This window comes from Anser anser (assembly GCF_964211835.1).
Source record: "Anser anser genome assembly, chromosome: 20".
In the NCBI taxonomy this organism is placed as follows: Eukaryota; Metazoa; Chordata; class Aves; order Anseriformes; family Anatidae; genus Anser; species Anser anser.
The window spans coordinates 11,784,559-11,798,776 of NC_139741.1; the positions used below are offsets into that span (position 1 = coordinate 11,784,559).

Sequence of the window (14,218 nt, forward strand, 5' to 3'; positions counted from 1 at the left end):
CCGCGGCTGGCGGGCGGCTCGGGGCGGCGCGGCGCGGGATGGCGGGGGCCGGGCCGGGCGCGGGGCCCTTGGGGCGGCGGGGCGCGGCGGCGGCGCTGGCGGCCGTGGGCCTGGCGCTGGCGCTGGCCTGCCTGGTGCTGCGGGGCGCCCTGCTGGGCGCGGCGGCGCTGGGCGCGGCGGGGGCCTGGTGCGCCATGCGGCCCGGCCCGCCCGCCAAAGCCGCCGCCGCCAACGGGGGCCCGGCCGCCGCCTCGGGCCGGCCCCAGCGGGCCCCGCCGCGGCGCCTCGGCCTGGGCCTGGGGTAAGCGGGGCGGAGCGGGGGCGGGGGGGGGGGGTGAGGGCCGCGGCGGGGCCCGGCGTCGCTGACCGCCGCCGTCTCCGCAGGACCCCGCCGAGCTGCCGGCAGCAGGCGCCCCGCCGCCGGTACCCGCTGCCGGCCCGCAGCGCCGTGCCCGGCGCCCTGCCCGCCGCCTGCTGGGACGCCTGCCCGCGGAGGAGCGCGGCCTGGGCTCGCCGCGCCGGCCCGGCCCGCAGCCCCGTCACCGTGAGGATCGCCCGGCCCGGAGGCCTGGCCCGCAGCCCCGCGTGAGTACGGCAGGGGCCCCGGGAGCTGCCCCGGGAGGGCCGGCCGCTGGCCCTCGGCCGCTGCGCCCGGGGCACCGCGGTGGGAGAGCGCGGCCCCGCGCCGGCCTCGCCCCCCGTCCACTGGCCTCAGCCCCGCCCGCGGCGTTGCTTTCGTGCCCTGGGAGGAATCCCGGGGTTCAGACCGCGGGCGACGGCCCTCGCTTCTCCCGCGGGGCCCCCGGGCGGCCAGCGCGAGGGCTTGGGGGGCCGGCCCTGCGGCGCCCCTTTCCCTAACTCCCTGCTTTCCTTCCCAGGCTGGAGCGGCTGACCTCACCTGCGGCCTTCCTGGCCAACAGCAGCCCTGACCCGTGTGCGAAAGAGACTGTGCTGAATGCCATCAAGGAGAGCAGGAAGAGGGCTGTGGAGGAGGAGGAGGAGGACCAGGTTTTGGGGAACGATCAAGAGAGCAAGAGGAGGTAATGAGCTGGCGGTGCAGGTCGCCAGCCGTGTATTGGGATGGTAAGAATGGGCCTAGCGCTTCCGTGGTGACAAACGTGATGTGATGCAGAGCCTGGGGTAGAAAAGAGCGCTGGAAACTGTACCAGAGGAATGTGAAGAGGAAGCATACCCCATCACCCAGTCCTCTCAGCTGTGTCAGAAACTCTTCCAAGACTCCTTTTTGCCCTTTTGAGATCAAAGGGATATGGTTTAGGTTTTGCCTGGGCAAGCTCGGAGGTCAGGCGTGTTCCCCTGTGTTGCTAGGGCTGGGAGAGGCCTGAATGTGGATCAGGGAAGTCTGTCAAGGCTCCCGGGAAGGGAAGTGATTTCTGTCATCACAGGGGTTTGCAGGCCGGGGAAACTGGTGGGAAAAACCTGGTATCAGCCATAGGCTGAAATCTCTATCCTTCAGTTGGCCCTAGTTGTCAAGGAGAGATGCAATCCCCAAGTCTTAGGACTCCAGGTGGAAGCATTATGCTTTAAAAGCTCTGCATGGTTCCTTCATGCACTGTAAGTACCGAAAGGAGGTAAAGACAAAAGGGACAACAGGAGAGACTATCTTCTGCTTTCATTAGTCAAGGTCAGTGATTTCTAGCTCTGAGCTACAAGAAGTGAGGGTGCAGCGTCTTTGCCAGTGCTCTGTGAAGGACAAGGTGTAAATCCTGGATGCCAAGGTCTGCTGGAGCCTTTGTCACTGCTGGGACACAGCACTGCCTTGTTTTTCTCTTTGCTCCTGTTTCTTGTTTCTTCTTCCCACATACGTAGAGGCTGTTTGCGTTGTACCCCTCTGCCCATCACGTTCCAGGGCAGCCTGCCTGGGCTGAGGCACGTAAATGGAGAGACTAAGGAGGAGTGGTTTGGGCAGAGAAAGGCAGTGCCTGGGTGCGTTGCCCTGCGTGCTGCTCTGGGGCTGCTGCTGGAGGTGGTCCTCAGCACAACAGGATGAGTGGGGTTCGCAGAGAGCTGCTGGCTGCTGCCCTGCTGCTGCAGGAGCAGGCTGGTGGTGGGAGCTGCAGCAGCACGTGTGGCATTCTTCCTCCATCGCGGGATTTTCCTCTCCTTTTGAACACTTGCCACAGCTTGGTGAATCTGAGCCCTACCAGAGCTGAGTAGGATGCCAGAGGCTGGTTGCGCGAACAGGATCTGCTTTTTTTCTTTTTTTTCAACACGCCAATACCGATCTCTGCCACAAAAGCCAATTGTGAAGGCATTGATATCTGACAAGCATGAAGAATGCTTGTAGGCAGAAAATACTGTGACCTTTGAGGGCAGAAAGGAGTATGTGGCCGCTGGAGAGCACTGAGTTGCCTGTGCAATGTGATCAACACGTTCAGAGCTTGAAGGAAGGACTTCGGCTAAGTGACAGCATGGATCTGACGCCTCCAGCTCTGCTTCACAGTAGGGTTTGTTTTAAGACTTTCAGGCTTAAATTCTTTACTGAATCATTGGGGGAAACAGGGTTCCCATTTCTGACTCAAATCATCCAAGGTGCTGGCTAGGAAGAGGTAGAAGACTAGACCTCTGGAGCTCAGGTCCATTCCAAAAATGAGCTGCAAAGTCTCTCTGAAATATTTTAGCTTCAAATAATGTATTTGAGCAAATATTTTGTTAAATGAACACCGCTCTGCCCAGCAGGCAGCTGATGGAGCTGCTGGTGCTTGGGAGGAAGCAGCTGGGGATGAGAATCGATGGGGTAAGAACTAAGTGGAAAGAGAATCTGCAGTGGGCTGTGGATGGGGAAAACCTCTATCCCAGGAGTTGGCAAGAAAAAAGCAAGGTTTGTGCCTTCACGGTGCCTGGAAGGGGTCCTTTTGCCAGGCTGAGAGGGCAGCCCTCGTCGCTTCTGCCTCCTCACTCTCACAGGTTTCTGCCCTCTCTCCTGCAGGCGCCACGATAGCAGTGGAAGTGGGCAGTCAGCATTTGAGCCCCTGGTAGCCAACGGTGTCCCTGCCTCTCTCATACCCAAGTAAGTGCCCACTGGGCCAAAAGCAACTGCTGTTGGCTGGGAGGTGAGTCTGAAAGTCTGCGGGCTCTTGAAAAGGTGCTTGGGTTTTGCTTGTGGAGCCTAGCTTCTGTGAGGAGGAAGAGAGGCTGTGAGCGTGCCTCCTGGCTGTCACTCAGTATTAGAGCTGTGCTCTGTGAGTGCAGGCCAGCGGCTGTAGGGCTGTGCTGCTGCAGAGGCCTCTTCCCAAGCTCCGCGCTGTGTGAAGGAGCGGGGTTGCTTTCCTCGACATGTCCTGCGTTTAAAGGGCCTATGGGTAGAATGGTGGGGAGCTCCTAAAATCGTCTTTAACTTTCTGCAGGCCTGGCTCTCTGAAGAGGGGCCTTGTTTCACACTGCCCAGATGACTGCTCGAACAAGAGGTCACGCACCTCCTCCGTGAGCTCCCTCAACAACACACATGCTGGTGGGATCCCCAGCTCCATCCGCAACGCCATTGCCAGCTCCTACAGCTCCAGCCGGGGCCTCTCTCAGGTAGGAAACACCCCTGCCAAAGGCACCGCTGGAGCCCACAGCCAAGCACGGTGCAGAGTAGCTCAACCCTCCTCTGGGATCACCTGCGTAACTCAAAGCCAGGGCTTGTAAGATGAGAGCAGTGTTGCCAGGTGCCTGGTGGTGAGCACTGCAGGGAGTCTCCAGCACAGCTTAGGCAGGCAGATTCGGCTCCTTGCACGTTAGGCTGGCTGCTGTGTCAGCAGCAGCAGGCAGTGATGTTCCTCATCCTTCAGCGCACGTTGCCATGGGTGTCCCCATGCTGAGCTGTCCTGCTGTAGTGCTTTCTTTTTTACTTTTGAAACCAGGAGGAGACTTTCTTTTTTCCCCCTCCTTGCTTAGCCTTGGCCAGCGTGCTAGGGTGGCTGGATCCAGGTGAAAGGAAAGAAGGAAAAATAAATCCCTTTGCTGCACTGCCACCTTTTCAGCTGCAGTCAGCGTGTACTGGAGCCACGTGTTCCCACTTTGACCCAGGCCCCCTTGCCAGCTGCTGAGCTGCAATAAAACACTGCTCAAATGGCTCTTGGGTCAGGCTGCAGATCTGATGGAGGAACATAGTCGTGGCTAATGAAACTGTGCTGTCCTCGTGGAGAAAGGCTTCCTCCAGGCTATTAGTAAGGACAGGTTTCCCCTGATGGGAGTGAGTCTGAAATCCTTGAAGTGGGATTCATCCTCTCTCAGCTCTGGCGAGGAGGTGCCCTGCTTCAGCCAGAGCCGCTGTAAACGTGCAAGGGCAGCTGGGCAGCCTCTGCCTGTGCTGTGTGATGGCAAGAGAGCTGCACCTGACACAGCAGCATCCTTCCTCCTGTCCTCTTGGCCAGGACTGGCTGTTAGGAGCCTGGAGGCTGCTTGCTCCCGAAGCGGATTCAGTCTGGGGTGGCCAGATGCTGCTGTGCTCCTGCTGAACGTGGAGGGGAGCAAAGTGGTGGAGGGAGCGAGGCTCTGGGCTTGTTAGCCACGGTCCTGGGAGAAGGCATTTACCGTGCGAGCAGGAGGATGGGACAGTTTCCTCCCTCCCAGCTCATGCGCTAAGTTACTGCTGGTCTCTCTCTGGATTCCAGCTGTGGAAGAGGAGTGGTGTGAGCATTTCCCCGCTGTCCAGCCCCGCATCTTCCCGCCCCCAGACACCAGAGTGGCCTCTCAGGAAAGCCAGGTAACTAGCCACTCGCTTGGGGAGCGCCTGCGGATCGATGCCAGCTAGGGGGAGGGCAGGCAATGTCTCAGCTGTCCTGGTGACCAAATCCTGCTCTCCACGAGGCCGGGTAGTCCAGGCCTGTTTCTGAAACGTGACTGTTGTGTGACCCACCTGTGTGGCAGTCCTGTTGCTTTTGTCCACTTGTCCCTGCCACCTTGTTACGCTGCTGTCCCAGCAGCAGTGCTGGAGCGGCAGAGCTGCAGCATCCCAATCCCTGCCCCATTCTGGGACCAGGTTAGAGATGTAAACGTTCAGATATTGCCACAGAGGCAGCGTTGTGTTGTGGCGTTGTCATAGCCTGGGTTACTTGAGCCACCAGAACCTGGGAAGAGGCAGGTCCTGATTCTTGCTGTCTCCTCTAAAGCAATTCACCAGAGCTATGTAAAATACGTAAAACACAGCTGCCTTTTGGTGCCTGCCTTGTAGCGTAGGCCCGTGTGCTCCTCTCTCCCAGCTCAGAGAAGGACCTGACTCCACAGCAAGCTTTTGTCAGAACTAAAACTGACACCGCCCTTGCCCTGAAAGGCTGGGTGTCGGACAGGGACCTGTGAGGGATGGCGTTTCCCATCCAGGGCCGCTGGGTGCTGCCCTCAGGTTGATTTGTCCTACAGAGAACTGGGGCTTCTGCGGACTTGCACCAAGCTGCGGTCTGGAGAGGGAAGCAGCTCCTGAGCCTTGAGCTGCTTTCAGGATGGTGGAGGGCTGTGCTCAAGGTGTCTCGAGGCATGTTGTTTGGCTGAGGCCACAGGCCAGGGTTACTAATAGGAATCCTTAGTGTGTTTGGCCTGTCCTGCTCTCAGGGGATGGCGCCGTGCCTGGGGCTTGGCCCTAACTAGCTCTCTCCCCCTGGCACAGGGAGGAGGAGTCACATCGCTCCAACACTTCCACTCCGGTGAAGTCAGACAAGGAGCTGCAGACAGAGAAAGGTGAGCGTGGGCTGGCAGCAGTGCTGTGCAGGGTTGGGTGGGCTGGCAGCACACACAAGCAGCGGGGACGTGATGGGACTTTAAGTCTACGGGTGGGATTGGGTTGAGGTGCCACCTGGCAACTAGGGATGTGCTGGTGTCGAGGCAGTGGCGCTTGTGCTGGCCTCAGCAACTGCCCTAAATGAATTTCCAGGCGATGAGCAAGGGATACTGATGATGTCTGCGTGCTAGCAGATGTGTGGGAGCTGGCTTGCAAGAGGGAGCCCCAGCACCGTGACTGGCACGGGTCCGGGTATCAACCTTGCGTCAAGATGTGCCATGCTACAAGCAGCACCCTGATCGATTCCAGGCTGAGCCTCTTCCAATGCTTCCTCATCTAAAATGGACAGGACGTCCCGTGTCCATCACAAACAGCCAGCCGTCTGCCATGGTGCAGCACTAGATGTGGCTCGTGTAGCTTTCCTGGTGTGCAATTCAAGTAGGCAGATGGCAGGGACTGTTTGGAGGTGGGGAAGGAGTTGCTTCCCTGCTGAATGCCAACAGGCTCTTGTACCACACTGCCCCAGGATGTGCTGTGGCCAGCTGCTTTTCCGGAGCCTTGTAGCCTTGTTCTCGGCTTAAAGCCGTACCCCGGCTCTGCTCTTTGAGTTTGGGTCAGGCAGAGAGGAGGTGTATGTGACTACCCAGCTGATGCAAGCCCAACTCCTCTGCCCAGAGCTGGCTCTGACTTACCTTCTTCTGCAGTGGTGGAGACACCGATGCGAAAGAAGCGGAATTCCCTGAGCCCGCCGTCCGTGTCAGGGAGCAGCGGGAAGCGGAAGAGGAAGATCCAGTTGCTGTCGTCTCACCGGGGGGACCAGCTGGCGCTGGTACGTCGCTGTCTCGCAGCCCCTTTTGCCCTCCTCTGGCGATAGAATGTGCTCACTGCAATTTCTGCAGGGCTGGGGGGAGACTGACCTGCCTGCCCTCAGGAAGGAGGCCCCGTCCTTGGCGGAGTGGGAAGTGACGCTATCCCCAGCCCCAGTGTCTGGTGGGCTGTGCGTGATTGTGCTGCCTGCTGCCGGACCAGGTAATGGCCTGGGGAAGGCCTGCCGTGCCCTCAGCGCCAAGCCGGGGTCATGATGAGTGGGGACTGGAGCTCCGCGGTAGCGTGCTGTGGCAGAACCACCTGCTTCACGGGTCTTGCGACTGCCTGCCTTCACCACACGTTCAGAGAGGCTCTGCCGGCTTCCCTGAGAAGGAGCTAAGCTGCTGCTCTCTCTTGGCAGCCCCCGCCGCCTCAGCTGGGCTACTCCATCACATCGGAGGACCTGGATGCGGAGAAGAAGGCAGCGTTGCAGTGGTTCAACAAAGTCTTGGAGGATAAGGCTGGTAAGGGCTGCGCCTCTGGGCAGGCTGGGCTCCTGGTGGGGTTGGCAGGGAGCAGAGGAGTAGGAACTCAGGGCTGGGGCTGGCGGGCAGTGGGGTGTCTGTAGCACAGGCTAGGGAAGCTCCCAGGCAAGTCCTTGCCTGGTCCTTGGGTCTGGGGATGCTCTCAGAGCCTTGAGACTCACAGAGGTCATGCCCCAGAGCCTGCAGTTTTACTAATGGCTAGTCCCCTACAGCGAGTTATGGATACTGATTTTTTTTTCTCCTTTTCCAGTAGATCCAGTCCCCAGCACCACTGCAGAGACTACACCTGTGTCCAGGCCGCTGGCATTCGCAGTACCTACGGTGACATCCCCAGGGCCTGCACCTGCATCAACAGCTCCTGTCCCACCCAGCAGCAACTCGCTCCTGGACAGCCTGAAGAAGATGCAGAGCAGCCAGGCTGCACCTGTGCCAGCAGGTGAGGAGAAGTAGGGTCAGCAGGGTGGGATCGTGGCAGACCAGGCCAGGCTCAGCAGGAGCCCTGCATTCCTTCTGTTGAAGGCAGGCTGGAAAAATTCCTGTTTAAATGCTCTGCTGGCCCTGGCAGGCAGGACTTGGAGGGCAAGCTGGGGGACACAGGCCATGGTCCTGTTGTGAGCTGTGGTAAGCGTGGAGGACTGGGGCTCCAGGAACCTTTGCGGAACTAGGATGGCTGGGAGAAAGGCTGTCTGTATGTTAGGCCCGTGTCCCTAAAAAAAATCTCTCTTCCCCTTTCCAGACTCCAATGGAGCTGTAATAGGGTCCCAGCCTTCTTCATCAGCATCACAGCCGCCTGCTACTGCTGTGTCACTGGAGTTGAGTTCTCTGCCTGTGACCTCTGCTGACACCAAGCCTGTGCCCGTGTTAAGCACACCTGCGCTTTCTGCACCTCCTGCCTCGGGGGCACAGCCTCCCAGCAGCGTGGCACCTGCGTTCACAGAGCTGGGCCAGACCCCTGTTAAGCCTCCCTCCTTACCAAAGCCAAATGTCCTATTTGGGATGCTGAGCACCCCACCTGCCAGCCAGCCAGCAACGACCACAGCCACTGCTGTCCCCACTACAACCCCCGTCTTCAAACCCATCTTCGGTGCTTTGCCAAAAAGTGAGAGCACAGCACCCTGTACAACTGTCATCTCCCCTGCAGTCACCGTGTCTGCAAGCTCAGGCCTTTCCTCAGCATCTTCCACCGCCACCATGTTCAAGCCTATCTTTGGCAGCGTGACAGCAGCTTTGTCTCCAGCGAAGGCCTCTCCTTTCACGTTCAAACCATTGTCACAGACAGCCTCGGCTGCAGATTTGCCAGCAGCCTCCACAACCACCACGGCAGGATTCACAGGTCTCCCTAACATCATCTTTACCACGGCAGCTACGACTGCCACTGCTCTGAGTTCCTCCACAGATGCCACCATTAAGCCAGTTTTCAGCTTTGGACTCAACCCGCCTGCCTCCACCGGCCCTACTGCCAGCCTGACTGTGACCACTGCCACATCCACGAGTACGTCGCAGCCATTCCTGTTCGGCGGCCTGGCCAGCTCGGCTACCAGTACAGATTCCAGCTTTGCTGCCCCAGGGCCAGTGTTCCAGTTTGGAAAGCTAGCTCCAGCCACTGTCGCTGCCACCACCAGTGTCCCTGGAGGCCCCACGTTTGGCCAAGCACCTTCAAACTCAGTGGCACCTACCACCACTGTGGGCTTTAGCATATTTGGGAGCACCACGCTGTCGTCAGCTGCCCCAGCCACCACAGGTCAGTCGACGTTAACATTTGGCTCCTCCGTTTCAGCTTTCGGCAGTTCTTTCAGCACAAGCGCGAAGCCGCCACCGCCGTATCCTGGGGCAGCAGGCCAGGCAGCGTTCAGCGCTGGTGCTGCGGAGAGCCAGCTGCCCACCAGCAAGCCCGCTGCGGGCCCCGTCGGCTTTGGCCCCGTGTTCAGTTTTGGAGCCCCCGCAGCGCAGTCCGCCACCCAGCCGGCATTCGGCAGCAGCGCGCAGCCGCCCTTCGGCACAGGTGGCACCCAGAGCGCCTTTGGCACCAGCAGCGCCCAGGCAGTGTTTGGGACCACCGCGCCGGTCTTCTCTTTCGGGACAGCCACTTCCACAACAGTCAGCTTCGGTTCCAGCACCCAGACCACAAGCAGCAGCGCTGGCACGGCCGTCTTTGGCACCACCCCTTCTCCTTTCACCTTCGGGGCGGCTGCCCAGCCAGGCCCCTCTGCCAGTGGCTTTGGGCTCAGCGCGCCCGCCCTGAACAGCGGCTCCCCTGCCGTGGCGTTCAACTTCGGGGCTGGGCAGAGCGGAGCAGCGGCGGCGGCGACGCCCTTCGGTTCTTCCCTGACACAGAGCACGCTGGGTGCACAGAACCAGAGCACACCATTTGCCTTCGCTGTGCCCAGCACCCCCGACACCAAGCCTGTGTTTGGAGGTGAGTGGCAGTGGTTGGGGCCTTCTGGCAGGGGGGAGGGCAGGGCAGGATCTAGGCAGCTGATTTCCTTCCAGACCTTGCTGAGCTCCTCCCCCAGGCTCCGCAGCCCTCGGTGGGCTAACAGTAGTGCAGTGCACTCTGCCCAGGTCCCCAGCCCTTGGTGGCAGAGGGGAAGACTAGTCCTTAGCCCTTCACTGCTCCTTGGCCCCTCTAAACATGCCAGCTCTCTGGTTCCACGTGGGCACTGAGCCCAGCCACGTGCTCTCCTGCCCCTGAGAAGCCAAGGTCTTGCTAGTAGTTAAAAGCAAATTGGAATTTCTTGGTGAGTGGAAACACTCCCAGTGAATACAGCCAGTGAATACAACCTTCTCTGCTGGCTCTCCACAGTGTTCTAGAATCATTAGGGTTGGAAAAAGACCTCTAAGATCATCTGGTCCAACTATCCCCCTACCACCACTATCACCCACTAAACCATGTCCCGAAGCACCACATCCAACCTTTCCTTGAACACCCCCAGGGACGATGGTACCACAGACTCCCTGGGCAACCCATTCCAATGCCTGACTGCTCTTTCAGCAGAAGAAAGAAATGTCTGCTAATTTCCAACCTAAACCTCCCCTGGCACAACTTGAGGCCATTCCCTCTAGTCCTGTCGCTAGTTATCTGCAAGAAGAGGCCAACCCCCGGCTCCCCACACCTTCCTTTCAGGCAGTTGCAAAGAGCAATAAGGCCTCCCCTGAGCCTCCTCTTCCCCAGACCAAACACCCCCAGCTCCCTCAGCCGCTCCTCGTAAGACTTGTTCTGCAGACCCCTCACCAGATTCGTTGCCCTTCTCTGGACTCTCTCGAGCACCTCCATGTCCTCCTTGTGGCGAGGGGCCCAAAGCTGAACACAGCACTCGAGGTGCGGCCTCACCAGTGCAGAGTACAGGGGGACGATCACCTCCCTGGTCCTGCTGGCTGCACTATTCCTGACACAAGCCAGGGTGCCGTTGGCCTTCTTGGCCACCTGGGCACACTGCCGGCTCATGTTCAGGTGAGCATCGACCAGCACCCCCAGGTCCTTTTCCTCTGCACAGCTTTCCAGCTACTCTGCCCCAAGCCTATAGGGTCGTTGTGACCAAAGTACTACCACTTCGAACCCTTGCTGAACCACCTTGCCTACCATGGAGTTGCAACCTACGTGTTGAGAAACTTCTGGTCTAGACAGATGCAAACCTTTGTGCTTCCCTGAACTGCAAATCTACCCGTGCTTCCCTCATGGCAAGAGGATCCAGGGATTATGATGAGAAAGCAAGCGTGCAACCTCTTGCATGAAAAAGGGTTCTTGGGTGAAGAACACTTCGGTCTGTGGGGGGAAATCTGTGCCTCCTGGCTCCGAAAGGCCAGGTTCTTCCTCTTTGCTGAACCGGGCTCATGGCGGTATGTTGCTTTCCAGGAACTCCTGCTCCCACCTTCGGGCAAAGCACGCCTGTCCCAGGAGCAGTGGGGAGTGGAAGCAGCAGCCTTTCCTTTGGGACGCCCAGCGCTCCTGCCTCAGCGTTTGGAGGAGCTGGCCCTTCCTTTGGTAAGGGTTCCTCACCAGGCCGGGGGGCTGCGGGGGGCTGCTGGGCCATGTTTCTCTTTGGGTTTGGGACAGCAGCGTGGGCAGGCTATGTTGTGGGAGCCAGCTTTGATGCAGTCCCCTGCAACAGGCTGAGGTGGTACCTGCTGGGCTCCAGGGGAGGCAAAATCTTCATTTCCCTGGAATTCCTCCTCTGCCAGGCCAGAGAGACCTATGCAACCTTTCTGCTTCCAGGTCCGTCAGCCGCATCGTTCTCCATTGGAGCAGGATCCAAGACCGGCGCTCGTCAGCGGCTGCAGGCACGAAGGCAGCACACCCGCAAAAAGTAACCTCTGGGGTTATCAGGTCCCTGTTGCTGGCCTGTGCGAGGAGCACCTGCGCCAGCACGTGTGTGAGGGCCTCTGGTCTGGAGCAGTCCCCATGGTGGGAGCAGTGGTGACGGGGCCAGGCCCCTGACAGATGCCAGCTGGAGGCAGTGCTGGGTGGCAGTGACCGGGGTGGGACAACAGGATAAACCAAACTCTTCTTACTTGAACAGTTCCGCAGCCAAGGCTGGATGAACCTCTGTACATACCCGCAGCATTTCTTCCCTCACTGTTTTGCCATATTTCATAATTTGTGAATTTTCCCCGTTGCTTCCTATGGCTGTTCCTGTCCCCTCCCGAGCCCCCTGGCCATCAGCCCCCCTGGCCCCAGCACAGCAGCTGGCACATCTGTGGCCGGAGCCCAGCCATAGCCATGCTGCAGCCCTGCTGGGCACAGTTCTCTGCTCTGGGCTGCTGAGGGATGTCATTTTCACCAGGCCCAGAAATCTTTCCCTGCTGTTTAATCTTGTGGCCTGGTGAACACGCTTCCTCTGGAGGACTCTGCTTCGAGCTGGTTATTGTCATCTCTGCAGAGCACAATCCTGGGTTAGCGCCAGCCTGGCAAGTGTGGCATTTTGGTGCCGTACGTGGCTGACCCAGCTGCAGCTAGATGACAAGCCCCTTGTCACAACTTCCCATCTCCTGTCGAACCTCAGGCTTCGTGCAGCATGCCCTGGGCAGGCAGCTCTGTGCCACAGCACCGAAGTTCAGCTGGAGGAGTGCAGTGGGCATGGGCAGCCCTTGGCCCTTACTGCTGCTTGTTGGGTGCTGGGCTTCCCCCTTTCCCTCCCCTCCCCGCTTGTGTACAGCCCTGTTTGTTTTGCTTTGTTTGTGCTCCTGTTTTAATGCTCTCATTGAATCGAGTTTGGAGGAAAAACTGAACCGTGTGTGTGGCGGCATGTTGGTTATGCCGGATTTGCTGTTTGGAGTTTTTTTGGGGGGGCACCTGTCCCTTCGCAGGGGATGTGCCCTAGCTAATTGGATGTTGACAGTAGCATCACTGCGTGGCTACTCTTGCTGGGTGAGTTCTGTCCCTTTGTCATTGTGACTGAAAGAAAGGCAGCTGGGGTGGGGGGATCTGGCCCTGGCCCCCCAGCGTGGGGGCTCGGGCCCTGGCAGCCTCTCCTCTCCCAACTTCCCCTCCCATGCCCTGCTCTCCTGGGCTGGGAGCTGGAGCCGTTTTGCCACCATGGGGTCCTCTGGCACCGCCACAGGAAGGAGCCCAGAGCAGGTGGGTTTGCACCTCCCCAGACCTGAGTTGATTCTCACTTTTAGCTCACCCCTATCCTTTTCTTTTTACCAGCTCCTAGGAGCTGTGGTGCTGTCCCCTGTCCCCACCCATCTGGGAGTGGGGCTGTTCCCATCTCGGGGAGGTCTTACGGGAAGAGGCTGCCAGAGCTCAGGTCCGTGTCCAACAGCTACCCCGCCCAGGGAGAGGGACGGGTACCCCTGCCCGCAGGCTCCCCTCTGCTTCCAGGAGTGCTTTGCTGCCGGGTTTTTTACTCTCCGAGCCGTGTGAGTGTGTGTGTCTGCTGAAGTCTAAATTTAAAAACAAAACAAAAAAAAAGAAAAATATTTAAACATTTTATAACAAAATAAGAATTTATTTTTATATTTAAGCTAAATTGCCTTTGAATTCCTTCAAGCTTGGTTCAGTGAGGTTGCTAGACCCTGCAGCGCTGTTGGTAGTTTACCTGTGCTGTTACATTACAGCCTGGTGAGGAGTCGTGGGCCCACCCCACCTCTGCCCCAGGGACTGGCTGTGCTGGGGAAAGGCAGCTGTGTCCTGGGGGCTGGCTGGAGCAGCCCAGCCTTGTTCTCTGTGACTGCGTGCTCCTCCCAGGCTGTAACAAGTTATTATTTTTTTTAAATGTGATGTATGTGGATGTGACTAAACTTTTCTCTTCTTTAATTCCCCTGAGGCTGAGGAGCAGGAGCTCTCGCACGTTCCTCTTGTCTGCCAGGAACAAGGCGCCTCTCCCAGCAGGCGGAAGGAGGGTGGGTGACCGGGGTCTGTGTGGCACAGCAGGGATGCCCCCCTTCAGTGCAGGGGGGGGAGGTGATGCAGGCTGGCACCTTCTCCCTTAAGGGGTCACAGCTGCTGGAGCCGGTGGGGGGGTTCCTAGCATCTGCAACAGAAGCGGCTGAGGGACTGTAGTAGCCTGTTGCAGGGCTGATTGGAGCATGGTAGATGGGTGCTGTGAAGAAGCCAAGTCAGGCAAACATGCCCTCGGAAGTTGAGAAGGTAGCCAATAATGGGCTACGTGTATGTGCAAGCTGGTCCTGGTGACTTGTCCCTCTCCCCAGGTGCTTGCTGTGCCTGGAGAGCAGTCGTGGGGCTCCAGGGGTGAGGGAGCAGAGGGCTGGGGTGTGCAGGCTGCTGTTGCTTAGCCTCACAAGGGCAGGACCTGCCCTGTCTCTCAGCCTTCCTCAAATCGTTCCAGCTCCACCCAGAACCACTGTGCAGAGGGTGGCAGGTGCTGAGCAAGGAGGTGAGGGCACCCTGCGGAGCAGTGGCTGTTGGCTCTGCTGTTCTTGGGCTGAACTGCACAAGTCCCCCGAGCTCAATAGGCAGGCGAAGTCCAAGCTGTGTCGCCTCTGTGCTGTACAGACCCCTTCAGCCCCCTGCTGGGAGACACCCCTGGGCCTGGGCTGCAGTAGGGGGACAGAGGGAGGCTGGGGTTTTACTCAAACAAGACTTGGATCATTCCTGGTGTGGCTGATGAGGATTTTAGTGTGAATGTGCAATTTTTTTTTCCTCTTGCTTCTTATGTCACTGATTTAAAATAAAAAGACTGTTCCTGTT

At 58.7% G+C, this 14,218-nt stretch overlaps 1 protein-coding gene across 2 annotated transcripts; it reads left to right on the forward strand.

The window, feature by feature from the left end:
• Positions 1-15: 15 nt before the first annotated feature.
• POM121 (POM121 transmembrane nucleoporin) lies at positions 16-14,218 on the forward strand. Of its 2 annotated transcripts, none has more exons than XM_083806266.1 (13): positions 16-301; positions 385-585; positions 879-1,040; positions 2,948-3,028; positions 3,366-3,537; positions 4,617-4,708; positions 5,606-5,676; positions 6,421-6,545; positions 6,945-7,047; positions 7,319-7,504; positions 7,805-9,484; positions 10,922-11,050; positions 11,282-14,218. In XM_083806266.1, exons 1-13 carry the CDS (start codon positions 39-41, stop codon positions 11,374-11,376), a joined length of 3,360 nt encoding a protein of 1,119 aa, XP_083662392.1. In that variant the 5' UTR covers positions 16-38; the 3' UTR covers positions 11,377-14,218. The 2 variants fall into 2 exon arrangements, with proteins under 2 accessions (XP_083662392.1, XP_083662393.1); XM_083806267.1 differs by having other exon boundaries at positions 7,322-7,504.